Raw genomic sequence first — 25845 nt, 5'->3', positions numbered from 1 at the left:
CAGAGTCTCCTTTCGACCAATCATATCTTGCGTTTCATAAGCTTCCCCTGCAGCGACCAACCAGGAGCTACGTATCAGACGACTCGACAAACCTCTCTGTTGGGGTTCGGGATCGGTCAAGCGGCGATTTGATCAATGCACCCGCACACCAATGGACTCTACAGTCACCAAAATAATGTACATTTTACACCCCTACCCCCCATTGTCACAGTTACATAAAGACTGTGTTTCATGTTAGAGTATTTTGCAACAGTGTGGCTTATTAACTGGGAATAGGCTTTAATGTCGCACATGGGTCAAGAAGCACGGCCACTTAATAGTGAACAAAGAGCATAACCTCGGATTTTGGATTTATCTATTTGCCCTTCTATTTAATTCTGAATTGACATTTCTTATACACACACACACGCACACACACACACATATCTATCTATCGCCCTATATATATGTATATATGTATAAAATGTAAAATTCCTCTTTAGTTGGATTCATTTTGATAATTTATTTGATTATTTAAATACAGAATAATTAGAAAACATCTGAAATGTAATTATCCTCTTGTCACTTTTAGTTTTTAAATCCACAATTTAAATACAAACTGAAATAATTTCTGATTAAATGCAAAATGTATCAAGGTATTAATTAATTTTAATTAAACATTGATGCAGTCTATAGCTATTTTAGTTGCACTGTTATTTGTATCCATTTTAAATCACATGACAAGATTAAACTCAAACTGGCCCACAATCCCACAAAAAATTTGTGGGAGGTAAATTTTGAGTCTTAAATGATAAATTTTGTGTTTAGTATCACTTTAATAATCATGTTTGGTCAATGAGTAATATTTTATGTAATTGGACCACCAGAGGGCATTGTTTGGCTGCAAACGATTAGGTTATGATCTCAAAGTATTGAAAGGCACAACATTACACTGAGACTGTTTTGTCACATTGTTCCAAGGTTTTATTTGGACTTCAATTGTGTTCTTCTTCTGTATTCTGCATATAAGAGCTCAACAAACAACAAAAGCATATAAAAGAATAAGCGTTTTTAGTAATCAGTGGTTATTAGTTTGAGGGTGATCATATTTTTAGTGCCTTGGAGGAAAAAAAAATAAAGTTAAACTCATTTTAACACAACAGTTCCTATACTGGGTTGTTCTCAAATAGATTAAATTCTGTCATTTTTAACATTGTGTTTGGGGATGTTATCACTTTTTAAAGATAATCCTTTATTAGTCCCACAAATAAATAATTGTTGTTGTTTCTTCAAAACTTTTTTTTATAAAAAAGGAACAAGCCAACTAGACTTTCAGTAGTTGAGTCTATGAGATTGATTGCTTGTTGTATACCATCCACTGAAATTTTGCTAAATCTAATTCATTAGATTGGATGCCAGGAGATGCTGCTTTACGAAAACACCTTTGAGAGCAACAATGGCACAGACGGGGGTAAAAATCTGCCTCAGTGTGTCACATTATTTCAGAGTGCTGCTCTGTCTAGAGTCTTAAAGGATTGTCTGAACTGCATGTACTGTTGTCTGCAAGAAAAAGTGAGGACAAGGAGTTTTTAGACTGCAAAACAAGACCTAACGAGATTGTATTAGTCTAAACTTAAAGTCAGCCTTTCTCAGACAGCATACAGTCTTTTTTAATATATAAAACAGTGATAGTTTGATGTCTCTGATTTGCTGCAAATTATTTTATAAGACATGTTAGAAAAGAATGTCACTAGACAGAGAATAGTGGTTATTTTGTCGTTGCCTCTATTCGCTCACCGCATAAAGGAAACTTCTTAACCTTTCTGTTAACCAGAAAAATGACAATTCAAAATCACCAGGTTTGGAGATGCACTGAACATGAAAGGTACGAAAAAATGTAGTCTGAAAAGTGACTAATAACTAAAGCTGTCAGACAAATGTAGTGAAGTAAAAGTACAACATGTGCCTCCTAGCTGTAGTGGAGTAGAAATATGAAGCTGAATTAAACGAAATACCTGAGTAAAACATCTCAAGTTTGTGCTGTACGGTTACATGCCACCGCTGCTGGTGAGTGGATGAGTTTAAGCACAGCATCATTCATTAGTAGCATCACCTGGTGGTTTAAGAGTATAAATGCATGCACACATTCAGTGTTGGCATGTAGGAGGCAGTGTGTCCATATCAATGAGATGGACTCAGGATTCCTTCTTGCAGCTGCAGCCTTGAAATTCTGGGTTGCTTGCTTCTGAGTGTGTGTGTGTGTCTTATCTAGCAGCCATATCCATCCTCCTGTAATAAGCAGAAAGAGCAGCTGTGTAGTCTCCCCCTCCCAGATCCACCCACCCATCCTGGCACACAGAGCAGAGGTTGGTAGGGTCACTTTGTCCTTGAAAGCTTTGGATGCTCCGAAGGACAGCATTTCTAGATAAAGACAGTTCATTTTAGCGCATGACTTTTTAGCTTTTTTTTTTTTTTACTGCTCCTCATACGCTTGTGCACCATGCAGATCAAACAGAGAGGATATAATAAATTTACGAATGACATGAAACAAATCATCAAAAATATATGTTTTGTTAATAAGACCCCACACAGATATATGTAAAAAGAGGCACTTAACAACATTTTCACTCACAAACATAATTGCATAACAAAGATAATTACAAGATTTTCTTAAAAAAAAAAAAAAAAGATAAACTGAAGGGGAAAAGGGATGTGGAGGCATGGAGAGCTACGGCAGACGGAGTGTATGAGGAGATTATTAATCAGTAGGTCCCTGCGGTGTGCTTCTTAATGAATATCAATCAGTCATGACGTTGAATGTTAAATGAATGTTGATTTCTTGATGTTCATACACTGATACCCTAAGAGTCGAACATAAAATTACTTCAGTTTGTTTCATCATCTTGGGACACCAGAAGGATGGCATGTACTTTGTACGTGAGAAGATGCATTACCCTTCTTCTACTCTTCCCTCTTTCACATTTGAACTCTGTTGTTATGACGCAGTAAACTCCACCCATCCGGTATTCCAATAAACGTAAAACAAACACAAGGAGTTATCCAGGACAGCTATTTAATCTATTTAATCTAGTATTTTCAGCTGTTCTGTACCATATTTACTTGAATTTCTATGACACTGTTTCTACAGAGTACATCTCTCAGTGCACCAAAGTTTCTTACAACATTACGAGATGTTCATGAATTAGATTCTGGCCATCCCCATAGACATAAGAGGACTTCTGTGAGGAGACCTCCTGATCACAATCCGGTAAAACGTCTTCATCTCTTTTTAAATGACAGTCAGTACTCATGTTTCCCATCGACACTCAGCGTATTGGCCAAGGAGTACAGCATCACATGGCTGCCCTTAGGAGAGGTCCATGCCGGCTGCTGACATGAGGAACTCTCTGTCCGGTAAATCTGTGCTCGGGTCTTAAACAGGCCAAAGCGAGCTGCAAGGAGAAAGAAATCTCGCCTGAAGGTGCGGGTGAAAAAGGCATACAGGAAGGGGTTGGAGCAGGAGTTGATCGGGTAGAAGAGGACCAGCAGGAGTTTGGCATCTGAGATGGTGATGAGAGGACGCTTGAGGGCGGCTGAGATGGCAAAGAAGGATATGGGAGCCATGCACAGGAAGTCGGTAAAGATGAGGACGGCCATGCGTTGGGCCACGCGGGTGTCGGCGTGGGCCGGCGCTGACGAGGGGTTGCGGACGGTGAGGTAGATGCTGAGGTAACAGCAGCACACGCAGAAGAAGGCCAGGATGTTGAGGAGGAGTAGAGAGACCACATAGACCTGAGACACCAGAGACTCCACGTCCATGGGAAGACAGATACTCACCTGCAGCACAAACAGTTACAGAAGGTTTCCAACTGAAAGACTCTGAACGGGTTACTTAATTTTTCACAGAAAAATGGACATGCACCAAGAGGGACTTGCAAGGACTTTTAGAAAGATTTCACATGCATTTCAAAGTGTTTTATGTAGAATTTTATGTTGTATGGACCAAAGGTTAAAAGACTAATTGCGAAAATCATTATGATAATAGCTAATAAAAATTACTTCCAGCTGTATATGTTGTACCATGTAACATTACATTGCATTGCATTTTGCCTAATGTTTTTTTTTAGCAGAATAACACATATTTCATGGAGTATGAGTTCATGCACCATGTTGCATCCCCAATTACTTGGACCATGTTCTAAATGGAACATACAGTAAACTGTAGTAACAAACTGAAGAATGGAGCTTGAAGCACCAACCTTGCTGTAGCTGCTGACCCCAAGTGTGGGTAACAAAGCAGAAAGGGAGGAGAAAATCCACCCTGCTGTCATGACAATACACGCATGTCGCAGACGAAGCTTACGGTCGAGCCGCAGAGCATGTGTGATGGTGTGCCAGCGCTCCAGGGTGATTGCTGTTAGTGTGAACACTGACAGTTCACTGGCAAACACCTGCAATTCACACACAAATTGCTTTTCAAACATGAATATTTATGAGCGTTGTCAGTTATGTAGGGATATCATATGTAGGCAAAGGAGTCAGTGCATGTATGCACACCGTGAAGAAGCCTGCAGCGCTGCAGCCCAGGCCCGTCTGCCAGTCTATGGCGTGGTTGTAGTACCGACCACGAGTGAGCATGTCTACAGTTGCTATGACTACTAGGTAGATGCCCATGCAGAGGTCAGAAAAGGCCAAGTGGCACATGAGGAAACGGGGGACGGTCAGTTTGGAGCGGCTGCCTGAAAAACAAAAAGAAGAAAGTAAGAAAAGAAAAAAGACAGTTAGTCTTGTCGCCCCAAATTATTACAGCATAACGGTGCTCAAGTCCATATTTAATGTAAAAAGGAATAAAGCTTTTTGTAATGTAAAGACCTTACACTTGCAGTTTTGGGAAAGAAATGGAAGTAAATAAGAAACAAAATAAGTATGTAAGCAAAGACATGGGCAAGGAATTGAAAGAAGGAAGGATTTTAGGAAAGAAGATAGGAAGAAAAGCAGCAACTAGAAAAAAAGGAAGGAAAGGAAAAGGTAGGGCAGGATGCAGGAAGGAAAGTAAGAAAAAACTGGGAAGGAAATAAGTAAATAAAGAATAAAAGACAGGGGTTTAATTATTTATTAATACCATGTTTAATCTGTAAACACAATGTGCTGTGAGTAGATAACAGCAGAGTAAAGAGAACATTCAATAAAGTCTCACGAAGTGGAAACGCTGAACTAAAGCCTTCAAATCTGTAATCAATTACAGCACTTGACTAAATATGTTTAGGTGCACTTTGATTGAAAACCTGAAGCGCAGTGTGAACAAACAAGCATCCCACTTCATACCTAACAGGACCAGAAGAACCGCTGCGTTCCCCAGCAGTGCGAGGATGGAGACAATCCAGATGAGGACCCGTAGGGGCACAGGGGACATGATGTCCTCACAGGGGTTGAAATCGTCTTGGGTTGGAGTACAAGTGATGGAGGTAGAGTTGGAGCAGTGGTCCCTGTAGAAGTGCAGGTTATCTGGAGCCTTTGGGTGGGAGCACAGGGAGCTCCATCTTGATCTGGCACCCAGCAACACACCAAATCGTTTTTTTAAATAGTTTTCTACAAATACAACATTCAGTTTTTTGATAGATGTTTTAATATGAGTATCTGATCAAGGTCAAGGTTCCCTTGTCAATATTATAGGTGGTAGATGCCATTAATGGATTCATAATGAGATGCTAATAACAAAAATACTATAATTATAATATAATTGCTATAATATACATTCCTGTTAGTCATTCATGCTTAAATCTTATCAGTTAATTTTAAATATCCTACGATTACATGATACAAGTTAAGAAATGGAAAAAAATAATTAAAAAACAAGAATAGGAATAACGGCTGTAAAAATGTTTTTACCTTTTGGTTTTTGTAAGGATAAAATAAAAAGCTGTAATATGTTAAGTAGTGAGTGTTAAAGGCTCTGGTAAGCAATTTTTGTTATAATATAATATTTTGTTATCTACCCCCTGTTTCCAGTCTTTATGCTGAGATATTAACTCATATAACTGTCTCCTGACTTTAGCTATATTATTTGGCAAACAGACATGAGAGTGGAATAAATCAAGACTTATGATCCCTTTTGATAATAATATATGCTCTACCTGTTCCTGTGGATGTTTTGGAAGGCACAGCAGTGTGATGGGTACGTCAGGTTGGCTTGGTGGAGTTTGGAGAAGAGCTGCAGTGGAGGAAGTTCCTTCAGATGGAAGGCGGACTTTGCGATCAGCTTCTGCAGACCACCAAGGATGTAGTCCGGCAGGGAGCTGAGGGCTGTGTGGGAAATGTCTCTGCCCAGAGAAATACAGACAAGTTGGTATTCAACAGAGGAGTAAAAGTCATTTCATCTTCAGAGTCCTGGCAATTTTCAACAGATGTCTTCACTGCTTACTGTATGTAATGGGAATTTAACCAATGATCAGGTTTATTTTTGGGAAAATCTCTTTGGACTAAGAGTATGTCAGTAAAACTCCAATGCTGCTTGGAATCAAACACTAAAAGTCAAATTTCCTGAACTGAAAATTCCTGGGAAAAGCTACTGTTTGATTGCCAAGTGATTACCAGGATGACAGCCAAAAGAAAAACAAATACATTTTTTTTCTGAATAGTACTTCAATAGAAATAGATGTCTCTTTGTTTGCAGAGCACACAGGTTGAAAAAACTCTCTCTCCCTCTCTCCGGTAAATGACTTCACCTGTTCTCTGTTTATTTTTACCTCAAATCTGGCATGTTTCTAAGGATTTCTGAGCCTCCCCACACATTGTTTGCTTCTCTCTCCTACATCCTGAGTTTAATAAGTGACGATGAGGAGGGTGAATCATGTGGCATGAGTTACTGTTGGATGTCATGCTTACAGTACCACCAACTCACTGGAACCCACAAAGGCGTTGGGATTGATGTGAGTAAGCTGCTGGTTGCCTCCTAGGAACCTACGAGAGAAAGAAAAAGAGAGAGGAATTAAGTATGAGAGCCGTTTGTCGTTGTTTTGGTTTTTTTTTTTTGGTAAATCTTCTGTTTGCAATTGTGTCTCTGCCTGTGACTCACAATCTGTGCATCTTTGTGCCGTTGAAGGCGTCACTTGCCACCTCCTTGATGCCATTTCTGGTGAGCCGTCTGTCATTGGAGAGGGAAGCCAAATTACAGTCATGTGGCTTAACAGTCCCGACAATAAACTTATCTGATCCATCAAAGCTAATTTTAGTGTGTGCAGTCCTTCTGTTCTCCGAAGCTGTAATACACAGACATACTGTACGCTTTAATGTTATTATATGAGACCTCTCCCTCCTCTCCCGGAAACATCCATACTTGTAACTGGATACATTAAAAGTGTCCATTTAAAAGTGCTGCATTCAAAGTGTTATTTAAAGGAATAGTTTACATTCATTTACAATACATTTTGGGTTGGATATGAGGGTTGATACCAATGTCATAGCTGTCTGTTAAATAAGAAGTTGGCAGCCAGTTAGCTTAGCTTAGCTTAGCGTAAAGACTTGACACAAAAGCAGTAGAGGAACGTAACAAAGTACATTTACTCAGGTACTTAAGTACAGTGTTTTCATTTTTTGATGATTTGTACTTCTACTTATCTGGCACCTTTAGTTGCTAGTTACTTTGCATATATCATTTGATAATGCAAAATATAACGAAAGAATAAATGATGATACAATATTGTAGATTGAGATAAAATTTTATTGATCCTTGAGGGAAACTGTGCAAGCTACATGAACAGACAAACCATATAAAGTAGTGAAACCACCTTTAATGCTAATACTTCTACTGAAGTAAAAATTTATATGAAAGAATTTTGCTTAAAACAGAGTATCTCAAGTTAAAGATTTTAGTTCCACCTCCATCCAGTTGTACTTTGCAAATATACTCGGTTACTTTCCCCCATTTTTGATCAGCCACTTGCACATTGTGGTCAATAACTAAGCATTAGCTGTGTAGCAGGAGTAGCAGTTGTAGTAGTTGTAGTTAGAAGTTTGATTTTGCATTTTTTAATAAAAGAAAGCTAATTGCTGGCAAAAAAAAAATATGAGCAAAATAAAAATATTTGTCATTCTGATTTACTGAGCCTGATCCAGAAGGCCCATATACAGACCTGCTTATGGTTTTCAGCAGGACTTACAGCTTAAAAATGGAGGCGATGGAAAATAAATAATGGAAATAAATGAGGTTTAAAGCAGTGAGAGTGTTAGAAATGCAGAAAAATGAGAGTAGAGAGACACAGGACTCAGGAAAGAGGGCAGGGAGCATTTCAGGGAACATTCATCATTGCGCATAATGCCCACTCAGAGCTGCGTGAGGGTGGCGCGCATGTTTCTAAAAAAGTGATGAATCTCTTACATCTCTGTGATGGTTTGAGAGCAGAGGCCTCTGAAAGCATTGGCGGGGACTCTCTCTATGTGGCTGTTCTCATGCAGGTCACTAAGCAGCACAGAGATCAAAAGCACATGATAAACAACAAGTACAGAAGACAGTGAAGAGTATATAAGCGCATCTTAAAATAGAAAAACACCAGATATACAGCACAATTAAGGTGCAAAATATGAGGAATGCATGCCACAATCTCCTTTAATCTACTCCCCTTTTGAAGATGATAAATGTCAGATGGGTGACAGCTTGAAGGCTGGAAAAGAGGAGGTTTTTATTCCTGATATTCTGTTCTGTGAGGACTGCTCAGTGCATAGGCTTTCACTGCAGCACTGTATGTTTAGTGGTGTGATTTCTTCTGGGCATATTTAACTGTGTGCATACAATATATATACCCAAATGCATGTGGGAATAATGGTGTGTGGGTGTTTGTTTCGGCATGCATTTGTTTATAGAATATACTTTGCTGTGTTGAGACCTACAGCAGAAAGTCATGGGCTGTCGAGTGGATCTTGGTGAAGTCTGGGAAAATTCTCAGTCCGGTGTTGGAGATGGTCCTGTGATGTGCAGATTAAGTACCAAATGTTACTACTTTCACACTGCAACCGCTGAACAACAGACACTCTGTGCAGTGAGTCATAGTGACAAAATCAGACAATGTAGCCTTCATTGTGTTGACCGAGATGAAAATTAACAAGTGAAGGCTTTCCAAGATAATTTAGAGAAAAGTTAAGGTGGCTGGAAGAGAAATTAAACATTTCAAAAGCTCCCTTTCGTTATTATTTGACATTTTCAGCATCATGGTTTAGCACGTTAGCGTGCTAACATAACATAAAGAAGAGCTGACGCTGGTGTCTTAAACTCTGGCAACTGACCAACTGAGTGGCACTACAAGAGAGTGGATATAGTCTGAAAATATATTTTTTAAAAAGCACGATTTTGGACATCAAAAGGAATTTTTTGAAACAAGGTTTGAGAAAAGTTTTTTTACGTTACACAGTGAACATTTATTGTTAGAAAATCAGAAAGTCAAAATACAATGTTCTTGAGCTAGTTTGCAAATGAAAACCTTAATTAATCTTTCTCAATTTTTTCCACATTAAGTGTTCTGTTTATGTGTCCCACTTCTCAAAAATGGGACATTTAGCAGACTTATAGCATCAGTGAAGAATTTCTGGTGATGTACTTTACTTTATAAATGGTTTGAAAAGATTTTCTATGTAACAAATACTTTTTATATGGCTGAAATGATGGTGAGATGAAGTGTGACACTTGATTTCTCTTCCAGGGGATCTAAGCTAATTAAAAAATGATGTCCCTGGTGGCGTGGGGGCATGTCAGAAATAGGCCTGTCACCCATGACCCATTTTGGACTCACAATCAGTTTGAAAAATACAAACTGAAGAAAGTATTTCTCCCCGCTTCACCCTCACAGATTACTCACAGATACTTTAGTTTCACAATGGTCTTGAATGCATCTGGGTGGATGTACCTCAGATGTTTTGACTTTGTTATAATTCTGAAAGAAACACACAGAGTCACGTACTCATTTGTAGATATGGCTTAGTATCACCTGGTTTCAACACTTCTGTTATTCTGCCGGTCGTACTCACATTTCAACAAGTTCAGGAAGATCAGAGAAAGCAAAAGCTTCTATATTCTCTAAGGCAGCATTCTCAGAGATGAAGCTAAAGGAAACAGAAAAGCATAAATGAAGAATATGACATGTAATCAAAAATCACTCTTATTCTTTGACATATTTTGTCTCCAACACACTGCAAAGCCTGTTCCTCAGCTGTTTGGGTGAGGAGCTTTCTCAGAGTTTGCAGTTCTTCTTGTTCCATAACAAAGACTAAACACATAGACTTGTTGTTGGATGAAGAACGTCACAAGAGCGGCGACTTTTAGACACTCACATTGTGGTGAGCTGAGGGAGGCCAGCGAAGGCAAACGTGCTGATGCTCTGTAGCATGTCGTTCTCCGATACGATGCTGAGTTTGGGGATAGAGGAGAAACAGTTAATCTTACAACAGCACTTTGGAGAGGATCACTATGCAAGAATGCCAAAAAACCTGATCAAATATTGACAAAGGCACGCTCTGAACACTTAAGCATGTGAGTAAATAAAGACAGCTGGACAAAATTGAATGAAATGGGGCAGACCTGTTACATGGTACATACAATATTTTTCTATATTTTTTATTTTCATATTGCAACATTTTGAACAGAGTATAAACCAAACTATATAAAAATAGCAGATAAACACAACTCTTTATGGAGCTGCTTTTCAGGGGTTGGGTTCAGCTCCTTACGTCCAGGGAAGAGTCCTGACCTCAAACAGCATCAAACAGCTTTGGAGTGAACTGGACTGGAGATTTCCATCCTGGACATTTTGTCCAGATTCATATTCTTGCTCTACTTCATGAATGGGCAAAAATTCCCACAGAAACATTCCAAAATCTCGTGGAAAGCCTTCTCAGAAGAGTAGAAGCTGTTATAGCTGCAAAGCTGTCTGTGTATTTAAAATGCAATGTCATTAAAATCCTAATACTTCTGTCTATATAGTTTCTCATATTTGCCATTATCCACTTAAGCACACAATAAGTTTTCAACAAATGTAATTCCAGAGCTTTCTTGTTTTTCATTCTGTTTTAGAGCTATTATATGTAATTTAGACTCATGTAGAAAGCAACACACTTGCTATGAGATAATTTGAATTCTCCATCTTTATGCTCTGTATAAGTGCAGTTATTTAGAGATGCAACCGTATTACTGCTACATTGCTTTTTTTTTAAATTAGGAGGAATAAAAGTAAAGCTAAATACAGAGAAACCTGAGGTCTGAACATATAGTCTTCACCCTCCTCCGCACTTCTCCTCTGTTTGGATGATCCATATCTTGAGTGTTTTGACCTCCTCAGTTCATTATGTTCCACATCAAAGAATAGACAATAGACGGAACAGCAGACACACTCACTTACAGTTTCCTGAGGTGCTGCAGGCTGTTGAAGGCTCCCTCAGGAATCACTCTGATCTGCGTCTGCTTCACTTTCCTGTTGATACAGAAAAAGCCACTCGCATCACATTGCAAATCTCAGCCATACATTGACAAAAGGAGTGTAATTGTTTAGGAGAAATCCTCAGAGATCATAATGCCCGATTTTGTTGTGTGTTGGGGACTGCAAGGTCAGCACAGCCATGACTAGTAATCGTGGCTTCTTTTCATTCAAGAAGCAAATCTATACAAGTTCCATCTCGTTGTTTAGTGACATGGCCATCCATTGCTGCATACTTGTAACTATCCCCTCTGTTCCTGAGCCTTGACCTTCGAGCAGAGCAGAACAAATGAGAACACACACATCGCTGGCTGGGAGTTCACAGTACATCTCTTGAGAGTAGTTGTTACCTCTGCCATGGAGTGCAACCTTGTCTGAGTGTGTATGCTTTTCTTTTTTGAGTGTCATTTTGTTTTCTGCACTCTGTTGTCATATATGCCCAAGTGTATGTTTGTGCAAACGCTTCAGGCAATCCTATCTTTATGCTGACCCCCACTGCCACCATCCCACCCCCTCCCCCTGGCCTTGAGATTCCTCCAAAATGTTTCAACGGCCAAAATAACAAGCCAGTGTTTACTCCTTGTGGCAGTGACGCTCTCTTGCCTCATCCACATCTGTGTCACTCTATCAAATACATCCAGCCCATTTGCAGTAGCGTGAAGCAACACATTTGGAGGCTAAAGCAACATTATGTAACTTTTGAAAGACAAAATGCAATATTCCTCATTCATAAAAAGTTCAACAGCGACTCTATTTGCTTTATTTATCTATTTGTTTATTTTTTTTTTACCAAGAGTTACAGGAGAGGATCCATATCACTCACATGTTTGTTTAAGTATGAAGTTGCAGCAGCTGGCTAACTTAGCTCAGCATAAAGATTGGGACAAGAGGAGCTAGTCTGGGTCATACAAAGTTAACAAATGCTACCATATCAGCACCTCTAAACTGAGGTATCACTCCTTGTATTTTTATGTACACCCTTCATGTTGAAGTTAACGAGAGTAAACTTCTGCTGGCTATTGATATGTAACTGACATTGCTGAGGCAGTTCCTTGACTCTGTCACTCTTTCTATTTGGTTAACTATTATGTGAACTTTTAGCATTTATTATTACCGTTTAAGGACAGTGGCAAGAGTACTGAGGAAAACTCGAAGCACAGTCCTGCCAGCACTAAAATGCTATTCATCTGGTCGATAGTTGGTAGCAGTAATGCACAAACTCAAAGAGGAAGACTGTAAGCCAGTAAATGTGGATGTAAACAATTCACATTTTAAAACATTTAAATGAAAAAAAGGGGAAGAAAATGCATTTAAGACGTTTGTCAGGCTTCAAGCAGATGCAGAGTGTTTTTGCGAGATACACTGAATATAAACAGAACTGCTGTTTGTTTACAAAATAAAAAATCTCCACAGGGAACCTTTAACCTGTGGCTATTTTGTGGCCACTGTAGATAGTTGTGGTTATAAAGGGAGTCGCTGGAGAACCGCAAACATGCTTTGCATTCATTTCCTAAGCAAATTAATGCTTAATTACAGGATGTATCCTCTGTAACATTGGCCTGTTATTTGGTGTAGCTGAGTAGAGGGAAACTATATAGATTATACACAGGAAAATCAGTTTATTCACCATACTCAGCGAGCTTTCTAAAGTCTGAAAAAAACAGTCCTGAATGCTATCATCAGAGTAGGAGACTTAAGCCTGTATTACATACTGAAGGTGTGGAAAGATGTGGGCTTTTACCAAACACAGACAGTCGAACAAAAGATGCCATTGAGTTGCATTACGGGAAATGTAGGAGTCAGTGTTTCTGGAGCTTGACTCATCCTAGAGATTATAAATCAGTACATTTTTTAACTTTTGTCCTTTTTCTTCAAAATCTGTTACCCTTTTATATCAAATGAATTCAAATGAACACATAAAAAAGGGAAAAATACAAAAAAAAGGAAAGAGAAAAGAGAGAAAGAAGCCAAAAGACAGTCACTGTCACTTTCACAGCAGGTGGCCAAACTGAATTTCAATTAAGGAACTGAAACTGAAAAAGTAGGAGTAGAATTAAAGAGGAAATGGTCCAAGCATGTTGTGGTTGCTCTCCTGTTGCAGATATGTTGAGAAGGATTTCACTTAAGGCTCCATTAAAACCCTTCTTTATAGTTCCAAACCCGAAGAGGTATGAAATAAGAGTTAAACAGCGTTATCACTGGCTGCAGTATCACTTGTAGTTTTAGTATTTTAGGAATTTCCAAACATTTTCTCTGACTGTGTAGCTCTTCAGTCTGCAATGATTGTTGCAACTTTGCCCTTGGAGATGTTTGAGTGCATCCACGTGTTTGTGTGTTTGTGTGTTTGTGCGTACTCACAGGCATCGGGTGTCGCTCGAGATGTTGGAGGGAATCTGCGTGACCCCGAAGCTCAGCTGGTCGCAGATGCGCTGAGTTCGTATGGTCAAGCTGGTCTCCACTCCGGGTTTAATGTCCATCTCAAAGTCTGGCGCTGAGGCTGCTGCAGTGGTCATCATCACAGTCATTAACATTTTGAAAATCATCATCATCATCATCATCATCACTGCAGTTGATTCCCAGTCCAGATTGTTGTTGTTGTTTGAGGTCTCCACCTTTAAAATTTCATTGTTGTCTCTGTGTTGACTTGTAAGCAGGCCTTCACATTTAATATGAATGATTTTTCTGTCTGTCTGTCCGCTCGGGGTTCAGCATCAGGTCGAGGAGAGAAGAAGTGTGAGGTCCTTTGGTGCTTTCTGTCATGTAGTAGTGAATGATGGAGGCATGTGAAAAGCTTTATGTGTGTATGAGGAAGTAGGAGGTCTCTGCTGAGTTGTGTGTGGGTGTGTGTGTGTGTGTGTGTGTTCCAGCCCAAAAATCTGTTGACGCTTTTTATTCCACTTTAACCCCTAAAATCTCTGCTTCAAATCAAATCGCATCAATCAAATCGACTGTATTCACACTTCATAGTACAGTACTGCTCAAATGCTAATAAAATTAGCCAAGACTCCATTTTTTAATGCATTTCTTATTCAAGATAGATTCTGAAATGAATGGGTCTCTTGAGGAAAAAGATGAAAAATTGAATAAAAGAATTTAAAAAAATAAGAGTTTAAGTGAAATCACTTAAGAGCATTTTTGTTGACTGAATCTGTCTTATTTATCTGAACAAAAATAACATTTTAGCATCAGTTTTTGACTGTATGCAGTTTAATTGTGTACTGTACCAGCTAAGTTAAACTCAAAGCCACATTCAGTGCAACCACGGAGATACACATTGCAAGTAGCAGTTGATGTCTGTTGTCGTCGGTTGTGCTACTTGCGAAGCTTTTCAGTATTTAGTTGTGTTGAGAGTACTTGAGGTATGTTTATCTGTTGTATTTTGAAGTGCGTGTGTTGTCAATTTGATGAAGATGTGTCATTAATTTGCTTGTGTTTTGTCTGTTTGCATGTGCTGCAGTGCGTTGTGCTCTCTCGACCACCGTAGTTTTGTCTCCTGTCTCATATTTGTGTTGAAAGATGAGAGCAGTTTGATAAGGATGGACATAATATTCCCTTCTGCTCCCCTCCCCACATGTCAGCAGAACGGCCAGCTTGCAAGGACGCTCTTTCTGTATTCACATGTACACGCCTGTGCCTGCACAAACACACGCACGTACACACGCTTGTGTAACAAGCTTTTTTTTTTTTTTTTTTTTTTTTTGCCATTTTTTCTTTTTATGTGTACTGTGGGAACTTCATGTAGAGAAAGGACCTCTTTCTGATTTATTCTGAAGCAGGAAGAAAAAAGCAGCCTTGAGATCCTGACATGACCACACACACACACACACACACACTCGCACACACACACACACTCCCACAGTTTTGCTTATACACAAGGCAAGAAAGAAAGAGGAGAGAAAGACAGGAAGATAGACTGTCTGACTGACAAATGCAGGTGCACAAAGAGTGGATATGAAAGGCTGAGGAACAAGAAGATCCATTGCCTGTGTGTGTGTGTGTGTGTTGATGCATGATATGAATTTGTAGATTAAACTGTTACTGATTGTTCTGCATCTGTGCAGAGGAAGTGTGGATGTGTGGAGGAAAACGCTTCAGAATTTGCTCAGCTATCTTGTGAAACACAGGTGTAACTCATATAATTAACGATGGATTAAGCTGGTCAAGTTCAAGGGCCATATAAATGTGCATTTTCATTCATTGTCATGGCTTAGTGGAGCACTTTCAAGGACCAGAGCCATTAGTAATGTTGTAAGAGTATTTATATAACTGTATCTGCAAGTAGAGGCTAGTGTAGCCTCGAACACACTAGCGTCAGACGAAAATAAAGAGCAGAATACAGTGTTCTGGATTTCAAGTTCTTCGGTGTCATATGCACAGCAGTCACAGTGAAGCAATGAAATGATGAGGACAGTGCTAATACAAATATGTATAGGGAAAAAAAAGTTTTTTAAAACATGTTATGAGAATCTAAGAAAAAATGCATCAAATAAAATATAATAAAAATATGAGGTACATATGTACAGTAATAGCAAAATATACACAGGTTGTGAAGTAATGTATATAAATGTGTATGCATATACATATATAAATGTATATACGTAATGAGCACATGCTTCACCTCTCCCCTGTCCCCTCCTGGCATCTCCTCTCATCCCCAGAGCCTTAGTCCTCCTTGGAGGAATTAAAAACATGTGTGATGACACTCTAACTTTAGAATTCAGCTCCAAGTCCAGCCAAGTGCTGACAAAGTATGAGAAGTTCTAAAATGGCCACTGCAGAGAATAAATAAAAACTCTTTTGATTTAGATACAGCAACATACTTTATATTTTTAATGACACGAGTAACAAGGATGTATAGGAATAGGAAATCTCTCTCTCTCTCTCTCCAGTTTTCATCCATCTAAGATTTATTTCCTGGTGTGTAATAAACATTGTAGCATTCTGGGACTGCTGCCGTGGGTTTGCCCTAAATGTAAAAGCTGGAGGTGTATGTTAACGCGAGGTAACTGATTGGCCACTGACTAGCACTGGAGTTGTTCCTTATTTATCCCGTATAGCAGGGATAGCAGTGTCTCTGTGCTGGCTGGCTGTGGTCAAGGACAGCACAGCGGCAGATGGCTACAGCCTAACACAAGGCTTTTGTTCACAGTGTGCAGCAAAAGACAAAGAAAAGTAAAAGAGAAACAGAGAGACAGTGAGAGAACAAGACAGACTTGGGAGGTGTTTATTGAAATAGCAGGTCCTTGTAGCTCCTCTCACCTGAGGACGCAAACTCCACTCTGCAGTCTCAGGGATCTTTCATCCGGCAAACAGCAAGTCTGCAGAGACTTAAACCGTTCACTGCACTGAATCATACTTCAAAGGCCTGTTTGGTGTGTGCAAGGGTGTATTAACGTGTGTCTACTGTCCCAGTTAGACAGAGTGGGACTTGGAAGAAAAGGTGCTGCTTTCCTTGGTTTGATTAAACGAGAGGTGAAAGGGAGTAGTCTGTCAGAAGCAGATCGTTAGACGATCATTTGGGGAAACAGACTTATTCACTTTCTGCTCATAAGGGAAGATTGATGCCACAGTCATTTATGTCTATAACAGCCAGGACTCTAATTGTTGATTATTTTCATCATAGATTAATGTAATGGTTGAAACTATAATGGAGCCCGATAAAGAGCAAATGTAATTATATTTATTATTTATCCTTTATTGTGCCTTTATGTGCATGATAGCAAACATGCAACTGATTTTTATTTGCACAAGTTAAATTATTTGTTAGATTTATTTATAATTTATCAACTAAATATAATTCTTTTGTGCTCAAAACATCAGAAGTTAGATGCAAATATGCTATACATTTAAAAAGCATTTCACATTGTTTCATCTTGTTCACTTTAACTGGGATGTTTGTCACACCTTTGCCTCATCTGAGCTTTTCCTTTACTGACTAAAGTGTTAGTAAAGAATCCTTCTAAAACACCAGATGCCACGTCAGAGCATGAGGAGGGAAGTCAGCTAACCTGTGAGCTAGTCACACTGTTGTTCACTATTGCTCATTGATGATGGGCCATAAACATATTCATTGGTTATAGAAGAAATCACACATTGCACATTTAAACACTTGTAATCAATCAAATCCTTTCATCCATTTTCTATACCGCTTATCTGTCAGGGTCGCGAGGGGCTGGAGCCTATGCCAGCTAGCTACAGGTGAAGGCGGGCCAACACAAAGACAGACAACCACACACTCTCACACTCACATCTAGGGGCAATGTAGAGTAGCCAATTAACCTAATGTGCATGCTTTTGGCATTGTGGGAGGAAGCCGGAGTACCTGGGTAAAGCCCATGCGGCACAGGGAGAACATACAAAAGGGCCCAGACCGGGATTCAAACCTGGAACCCAAACCTGGAACCCTCTTGCTATGAGGCAACAGCACTAACCACTGCACCACCATGCCACCCTGTAATCAATTGAAAAATACAAAATTACAAACTTAAAACAGTAATCTAAAAACCACTATTTAACATTTTGTGTTTTTTTAACTGCGTGAATTAAAATAAGAGTCAACAATAATGGACTGTCTCTTGGCTCTGATATGCCAGGCAACCAACAAATTCTCCAGGAAATTATCAGGATGTCATTTTCACACTTAATTTTTGGAACTTAATTAGTTAGCCTTAGACCTACGTTGAAGATGGATTTTAAAACGCTGGCACAGTGACAGGCTAGCTGTTTCCAGTCTTTATACTAAGCTAAGCTAAGCTCTGGTCACAGCAGTATTTAATCAGTTTTCTCATCTAACTCTCGACCAGAAAGTGAAGCATATTTCCCAGAATGTTAATCTATTCCTTTAAGATCCCTTACACAGCGTGGGCTGCTATTAGTTTGTCTTAATTAGACACTGATCCACTCTGGTGGTTGTGGGCGAGTTTTTTGCAGGAAAAACAGGTGCTAAAACCAACACACAAACGCACTCCAGGCTCACTTGGGTAATATTTTATTTACTCGTTAATCTTCAAAACTATTTTTCATAATAAATTTTCCACTTTATGTTCATCAAAGAACCGTAACAATAAAAATAAAAGTAAATACTGTAGAAAAATTGTACATATAGAAAATAAACATGGTTAATGAACACCTAGATGCAGGATCCCATTGGTGGAGATGCCTCCTTTGTTTCAGATGGCAACACAACAGAGATAGAGGGAAAAGAATGTGATAGACACAGAGGAGCTGGGAGGGCAGAGAGGGAAACATACTAAACAAGAAGGGAAGAAAAAGAGGTCAGAAAGGCCAGTTAAGGGCAGAGAGAATAAGGGAATATGTTAAAGTTAATTTTGACATTATACTTTGAAATCTCACACACAATCCTTTTCGTGTCCGTTCTGGCGCTGTTCATTTTGCATGCATCTGACTGGTTGCTTGCAGTGCTTGGAAGAACTCGGGGGGCTTGTTCATGTCATGGCACTGTTTGTATTGATATACCACGGAGCTACGGTTGTGCAGCTGTAGAGGGCTCAGACACTGCAAAAGTCCATAAATTGATAATTATGCTGAAGCCCATCAGAAACCCATCAGTTTCGCGTGTCTGTGACACCATGAGTATTGACAAGCCAGTCAAGCAATAGCATGAAGACAAAAGGACGCAAAGAGAAAGAGAGAAAAGCGAGAGCCAGTGAAATCAAAGCAACTTAAGTTGTCATATAACCAATGGCATCATGAACTGGACTTCTCTATCTATTAGCAACACATGGTAACATTTACTTTGTTCTGTTTTTGATTCTTTTCCTCAGCTGGTTTTTGCTATAAAAGGTGGTTGGTTAGAGCAGGTATAGTGGGTGTGGCCTATAAGACATCAGGCTAGAAAACAGGACGCAGCCTGTGGTGGGCACACACATCCAGGTGTTGCACTGGGAGTTACACTGCAACCCGCAACGACTCCCCCCCCTCCCCATTCCTCCTCCATCTCTTCCTCCCCCACAAACAAACAAACCTACCACCTCTGGACTTTGTGGGACACGCCACCACTTCACAGCACAGCTCAGAGACTCAGGCATGCAGCACACTCGAGATGGTCACAATTAGAACCGGGAGTCGATTCAGAGATTAAATAAATCACTGTTGAATCCCACAGACTGAAAACCATTTGAAGTGCGTATTTAAGAATACTTCAAGCCAAGGTGGTAAGTTCATGATGGTGGTGTGTCACGGTGTAACCTCTGGAGTTTCAACGCGGTATAAATCACACGGAGTAAGATAATTCACGTGCAATAAGACACCCCCCCTCCCTTCCCCAAAGAGTCTATACTGCCCAAATGTTCTTCATATTCATCGTTTTCATTGAGATAACAGTTATCATATTGGTCTTTGTCATTTTCACCAGTGTCTTCTTGTACAGTCTTCAGTCTTATGACGACATGGTGGGTCTCTGTATGCAAGTTTGCATGTGTAGATTGTTTATATTTTAGTGTGTGCATGTGTGCTGTATTTGTGTGTGTGTGACACCGTAGTCATACATGACTGGTGTTTGTAGGTAGCATGTGAAGTGTCAAGTATCCTGTCCAGGAAAATATCTCTCAGTTTTCTGCTGATTCCACCTTTGTGATTTACGGGGTGCCGTAAAACATCAGTTCCGCAGCCCATCCGTAATATTAATGGCACCAGCCCTGCCTCTGCCTATTCACTCGTAATTCACTCTCTCTAGGGCTACACCCTGATTTTCTGTCCTGTTGCTTGGGGTTAGACTTGGACCGTCGGTGTGCTTGTTTCTTCGGCACCCTCAGTGCCTCATCAAGCCCGTCTGCTAACAGGGAGGAAGGCCAAGAAGCTTGGAAGAGACACTTGGTGCTTTTCTAAATCATCTTTGTTCTGATGCTCTACCCTCCCGCTCAACGCACTCAGTTTGCCATGTGCTTCACTTAAAGTCACCCTTGACCTCTCTGAGTCCAACAGGAGAGGTCCTGCTGTGGCAGGGGAGTGACTGGTCTTTATACCTCGCTGGCCCCCGAAAATTGTTCTTATCTGGGAGTTGAACTGGTGCTTCTTTAAATCATTTGGAATGGTGTTTATGTTCATAAAACGAGCCTCTCTCAGAGGCTCTGCTCATTGGTAAATACTGTACAGTAAGGGTTCGTGCCCTTGGGCCAGTCTGTGTGTGTATGTTTGTGCTTCAGTGTATGCATGTGTGTATGTTTGAATGTGTATGTTTGTGCTTGCCAGTACATGTGCAGGTGTGATTACTGGGGAGTAAACATTAACATCAGCATGTCTATGTCAGTGTGTATGTGTGTAATTTTTTTTCGAATATATCTATTTATGTACATATACAGTTATATATAAAGGTGTATGCGTATATGTCTGTGTGTCGGACATCTTCCGCCTCAGACGTAGTACTCCTTGTCTTTGTTCTTCTTGTTCTTGGAGATCTTGGCGATGCCCAGCGGCTTGTCCTTGGCGCTGCCGTTGGGCTGGGTGGCTGAGTTGCTGATGTAGTTGCGGCTCTCGTCCACGTGGTAGGAACCCTCGTCGCGGTTGCGGTACTTGTACATGGCGTAGAGGAGGATGAGGATGCAGAGGGCTGCGGCCGCCACGATGCCCACCACCATACCTGTGGTGCTGCTGCTCTCCCGCACCACCTCAGACGGACCCGGGAACACCTTCACCTCCGGCAGGGGAGGGCGGGCTGAGAGGGGAAAGGCGAGACACGTGACGTTACATTGCAGTTTACTGCATACATTATTAATTTGTATGACATGTCGAGGTAATGGGTGGCGAGCTGGAGCAAGAAGATATAATGCATCATCATAATGAATTATTTGACATGCATTTTGCATAATTCTACAAGCTGGCAAGGGAAGGCTGCAGCTTAGAGCCAAAGCTGTTTCCATATTATCACATTATGTGTAAACAGATTACATTACACCATGTTGAGAGGAGGGCCAGAATACAGGTGCACATTACATCAATTTTTATTACATACATTTTACACTTTATGACATATACAGGCAGTGAGGGCTGCAGGATGGTGATGTATGACACCATATTAAAAGACTGCTGGAATTTGCATATGAATACTCTGGGTTGGATCAAGATGAGGTGAGGAGGAAAAGAAAAGAAGAAGGAAAGAAACTGATATATAAAAAAAGGATAAACAACAAGGGCTAAGGGAAGGTGAGGGGAGGGGGTGAGAGCAAAGTAAGAGATGGAGATTGGATGGAGAGTGTTAGGTAATGCCTGGAGGCAGAAACCTAAGTGGAAATGAAAAATTCATTGCACCGAGCGACAAAGCAGTGGGAACAAAAAAAATGAAGGATGCTGAGCATGGAGGACACACAAAACAAAATAAAACCTCAAAGCGCAGGGTGATGTGTGTCTTTGTAGGGGGCGGCATCTCACCTGAACTGGGGTCGCAGGGGTCAATGTCTTCGTCATCGCTGGGGCATTCAGCCGACGCCACCAGCAAGTCGTCTGCCGACTGGAGAGGATCCAGAGAAACACATGTGAACTCGCATGCATGGAAACTCGTTATGCACAACATCTCCAGGAAATAAACAGCCTGTGCTCCACACCTCTTCTGTTTATTTTCTACATGTGTGAGCACACAGCACCAATCCATTGCCTACCCGTTCTCCAGTTTGCCACTAACACTGTTCCCTGTTTCGGCCCCCATCAATGGCAGGCGGCCAAAACTTGAGTACCAAGGAGAGACGAGGAAGATGAAAGGAGGAGGGAGGAGAGAAACACTGAATCCTGTTTAAAACCACCAGGGAATGGTCAGTTATCTTCCCCTCATTTTTCTTTCCTGGTTGCTGGCTGCTCTATCTTCCACACCTCCTCTGTTCTGCTCTCCATCTGATATTGGCTAGAGCTCATGTGTTGGAGAACGTACAGTGCGAAGCCAAAATAAGGAATAACCACCACCACCACCCCCTCCCTCCATGAACTATCCCAGCTATACTCTCAATGGTTCATTTAAATCTGATTTATTGAACACCTCTCCATAAGCACCATGTCAATAACCCACTTACATTCAACCTCTAACCTGCATCAACCGTCTCATATCTCCACAACCGCTCTTTCTCACTGCCTCACTGACTCTCTGTGGAAAAGGAGCCCTTTTTCCTCTCCATCCCTGCTCCTCTTGTTGCCATGGTAACTCTAAGTTCAGGCTGTTAAAAATGATGGGGAATAAAAAAAGAAGAAGTGTGCACCCTCAGTGGGGACCTGTGCATTGATTTGCCATTCCAGCCAGAGTGTGAGGAGAAGGGAGGGGATAGAGGGAAGGAGTGAAGGATAGAAGGATAAAGGGAATTTTAGGAGAAGGCAATTTGGGAGAAAGAGAAAGACAAGAAGACAGGCTAGGAGGAGGAGGACTTCAAAGTGCTGCGGTCTTTACTTAACACCGTGCTAATGTGCTCCGCATATTCATGAACTACTGTTAAACATCGCCCGCCTTGGTGCTTCGGCATGAGAGATATGAATGTGTGTATATGTGTGTGTGTATGTGTGTGTGTGTGTGTGTGTTTTAACCACACTGGGCGCTCAGTGCCAGCACTAAATTAAAATTGGATTGTGATGCATTGCAGTAGATGTTAGTAACCCACAGAAAAAAGGAGAGAGAGGCAGAGCTGTAAAAGAGAAGAGCTCTAGAGGCAGATTACAACCAGACCAGCACAGAATCTGAACCAAATCAAAGCACTAAGTGGTTGATGATGCCTCAGCTGAAACCTGCAGGTAGTATTTCAAACATAAATTCTTTAAGGTTTTCCTCTGCCACTGATTTCTCTATTTCCTTCCCTCGTTGTCTAAAGACAAGGAGAGAAGAACAAAGATTACATAAGGGTGGAGAAGCAACCACTTAGTTTATTCATCTGATAAAAAGCACCCACTGGTCTTGTATGGTGTGGTCTTGGTCCTGATATTCTACTGTGGTTTAGTTTGGCCTGAAACATACATTAGGTTATTGATGCCTGACTCTGTCTCTTTCCTCCACTGCCTTTCCAATCAGTTCTGCCCAGTGGGCTGTCAAATGCTGCTAGGGTGAGCTTAGCCTCTGGAATCCAGCCAGTCAATAAACCTTGGTGCCTTTGGCAGGATCCAAATAGCACAAGAACCAATCAGCTAGCAGGAAACATGTCACCCCTGACTGTCACAGATCAGTGTTGAGCCACCATGCTTGATTATTGATCCAAAGATACCTATGTGTCCTCCACGGAAACCTGTTTTAAATCCTAATTTCAGTTAAAACTAAAGCAGACAAGTAAATGTACCAAGGCCCCTCCTCTGATTTGTGACATCCCCCTTGTCAGCTGACCAGCTCATTCAACCAGGAAGGTGTCAATTGGACTATTGATTCACCTCTCACATGGGAGACAATGAACACAAGTGGCTAGAGACATGCCAAACACTGCTTAAATCACATCACTGTTCCACAGAAGTTTATAGAAGATGTACTACAGAGATGTATTCCCAAGAAACCTCCACCCTTCCAACCACCCGCCTTCTGTCCCTCCCTCTTTGTCTCCCCTAGTCTATCAATAGAGCATGCTGACAAAATGATGAACATAGATGCACAACAATAGGAGAAAAGAAAACAGAAGAGAAAGGAAGTGAGAGAGCATGAAGAGGAGAACATCTGCATGCTGAAAGAGCAAAATTTCTACCTGAGCAGCCGAACAGTGCCAACGGCCGTCCATGCCTCCCTGACTGCCTAGTTCACACATAGTAGCTGCACTCTGTCCTCACACACTCTTGCAGAAGATTCAACAGCTTGTCTGCTACTTTCACAACTGGAAATCAAACACGCATATACATACACGAGCTCTATATTAGCCAAACATGCTCCATTGGTCTATTTCTATTTAGACACATCTACATAGACACACAAGCATACGAGCAAATCAGGCTGAAGTTGGCAGGCTGATGAATAGATCCTGACGAGAGAGAAGAGAAGCTAGCTCCACTACTGCAGATGGTGAGATAGACTCATACACCGCCTGCATTAACAGCCTATCACTGGAGCTCAACCACACAGAGAGAGAGAGAGAGGGTGGGAGGGAGGGAGAGAGGAGAGGAGGAGGAGGGGAGTGACGGGTAAATATGGAAAGATATGGAGAGAGAGAGAGAGAGACAGAGAGAGAGAGAGAGAGAGAGCAAAGGAGAGTGAGAAGAAAGGAAAAGAGAAAAGTGAGCGAAGGAGGAGGGGGAAAGTATCTCCAAAAGATGGATAGTGAGTGGTGGAAAGCGGAGGGGGGAGGATAGGGATGTGAAAGATATGGAAAGAGTGAAAAAGACAGCAAGGAAAAACAGACAGAGAGAGGGAGGGAGGATAGGAGCGAGTGAGAGATAGATGTTCAGAGAGCTTGTGGAAGTGTCTGGGTCAGGTGATTCCTCAGAGCCAATCGGGCACCGCCGCAAGCCTCAGGTTTCTTCCATCAGTCTTCCCATCAAACATAGGTACACACACATACACCTGAACACACACACAAACACACACACACCAAACATCAAAACCCAACTCAAGCTCTGTGACTCAGAGCAGCCTCTAGCATAAACACTCACACAACCTCTCCCTCTCTTCTCCTCACTGGTGCTCAGATGTCATGCATTATTAATCCCTTTCACTTTTCAACATGCAAAAAAAAAAACAACCAAACAAAAAAAAAAAAAAAAAACCAATAAACTGTGGACTTCAGGAGGAGGCACATAACTCATTCTTACTGCACAAAGCTCTGACGGTAGGAGTAAACCCGTGGGGCGACTTAGGCACATCCACTTCAACACGCACCCAAACTCGGGCATGAAATCGATAAATTGCTTGGACCCAAAGCACTTTAGGAAGACGTCTCTCACTGCCCCTCCTCTGATGCAATGTGCTGCAATTCAAGCCTATTGTTCTCAATTCACCTGAGTGTTTGTGCGTGTGTGTGTATTCTGTGTTCTTCTCTACATTGTACGTGTGCATTGGCTGAGGCCAGGTGGTTGCCAGGCAACACTAGGCAGCCTCAATGGAGGCTTTTTTTTGGGGGGGGGGGGGGGCATTTATTTTTGCATTTATTGAAGAGTTTCATTGCTAAGAGGCAAACAGAGAGATGGAAGGAGGTATGACATGAATTGAACAGGAGAAGTTGTGGTTATGGGGCATGCGCAGTAATCATTCAGCTACCCAAAGCTTCTTAAACAAGACAAACACAAGCACACACAGTGTTCCGAGGGCAGCAGGAACAATTCAACTTACACAAACTGGCAAACACACACACACCCACACACACTGCAGCACTTTGAGCATATAGTAGGTCTGACCTAGTTCTCATATGGTGATATTGACTCCAGTGCACAACTCTGCATCCCAGATTTAGTACTGACATCAGCATGTCATAAGAGCAGGAATAGTTTGTTTAAAATGCATCAACGCGGA

General features: G+C 41.0%; 2 protein-coding genes across 14 annotated transcripts in view; both read right to left on the bottom strand.

The window, feature by feature from the left end:
• Nucleotides 1-2954: 2954 nt before the first annotated feature.
• On the bottom strand, nt 2955-14217 carry fshr (follicle stimulating hormone receptor). Its single transcript, XM_046377608.1, has 14 exons — nt 13797-14217; nt 11364-11435; nt 10300-10374; nt 9997-10071; nt 9828-9902; nt 8866-8940; nt 8357-8437; nt 7055-7123; nt 6865-6939; nt 6114-6299; nt 5305-5525; nt 4537-4718; nt 4239-4430; nt 2955-3816 (listed from the first exon to the last, which is right to left on the bottom strand). Exons 1-14 carry the CDS (start codon nt 13997-13999, stop codon nt 3280-3282), a joined length of 2118 nt encoding a protein of 705 aa, XP_046233564.1. The 5' UTR covers nt 14000-14217; the 3' UTR covers nt 2955-3279.
• Nucleotides 14218-18415: 4198 nt separating this feature from the next.
• nrxn1a (neurexin 1a) overlaps nt 18416-25845 on the bottom strand; it is a 55066-nt gene continuing 47636 nt past the window's right edge. For all 13 annotated transcript variants that reach the window (XM_046377423.1, XM_046377429.1, XM_046377426.1 and 10 more), the window contains 2 exons: nt 21825-21903; nt 18416-21111 (listed from right to left, as the gene is read on the bottom strand). In XM_046377423.1, coding sequence (XP_046233379.1) covers nt 20810-21111; nt 21825-21903 — 381 coding nt within the window. In that variant the 3' untranslated portion in view covers nt 18416-20809. The remainder of the gene's footprint in view (nt 21112-21824; nt 21904-25845) is intronic.

This window comes from Scatophagus argus, chromosome 21 (assembly GCF_020382885.2).
Source record: "Scatophagus argus isolate fScaArg1 chromosome 21, fScaArg1.pri, whole genome shotgun sequence".
Lineage (NCBI taxonomy): Eukaryota > Metazoa > Chordata > Actinopteri > Scatophagidae > Scatophagus > Scatophagus argus.
This window is presented reverse-complemented; position numbering and strand designations above follow the sequence as displayed.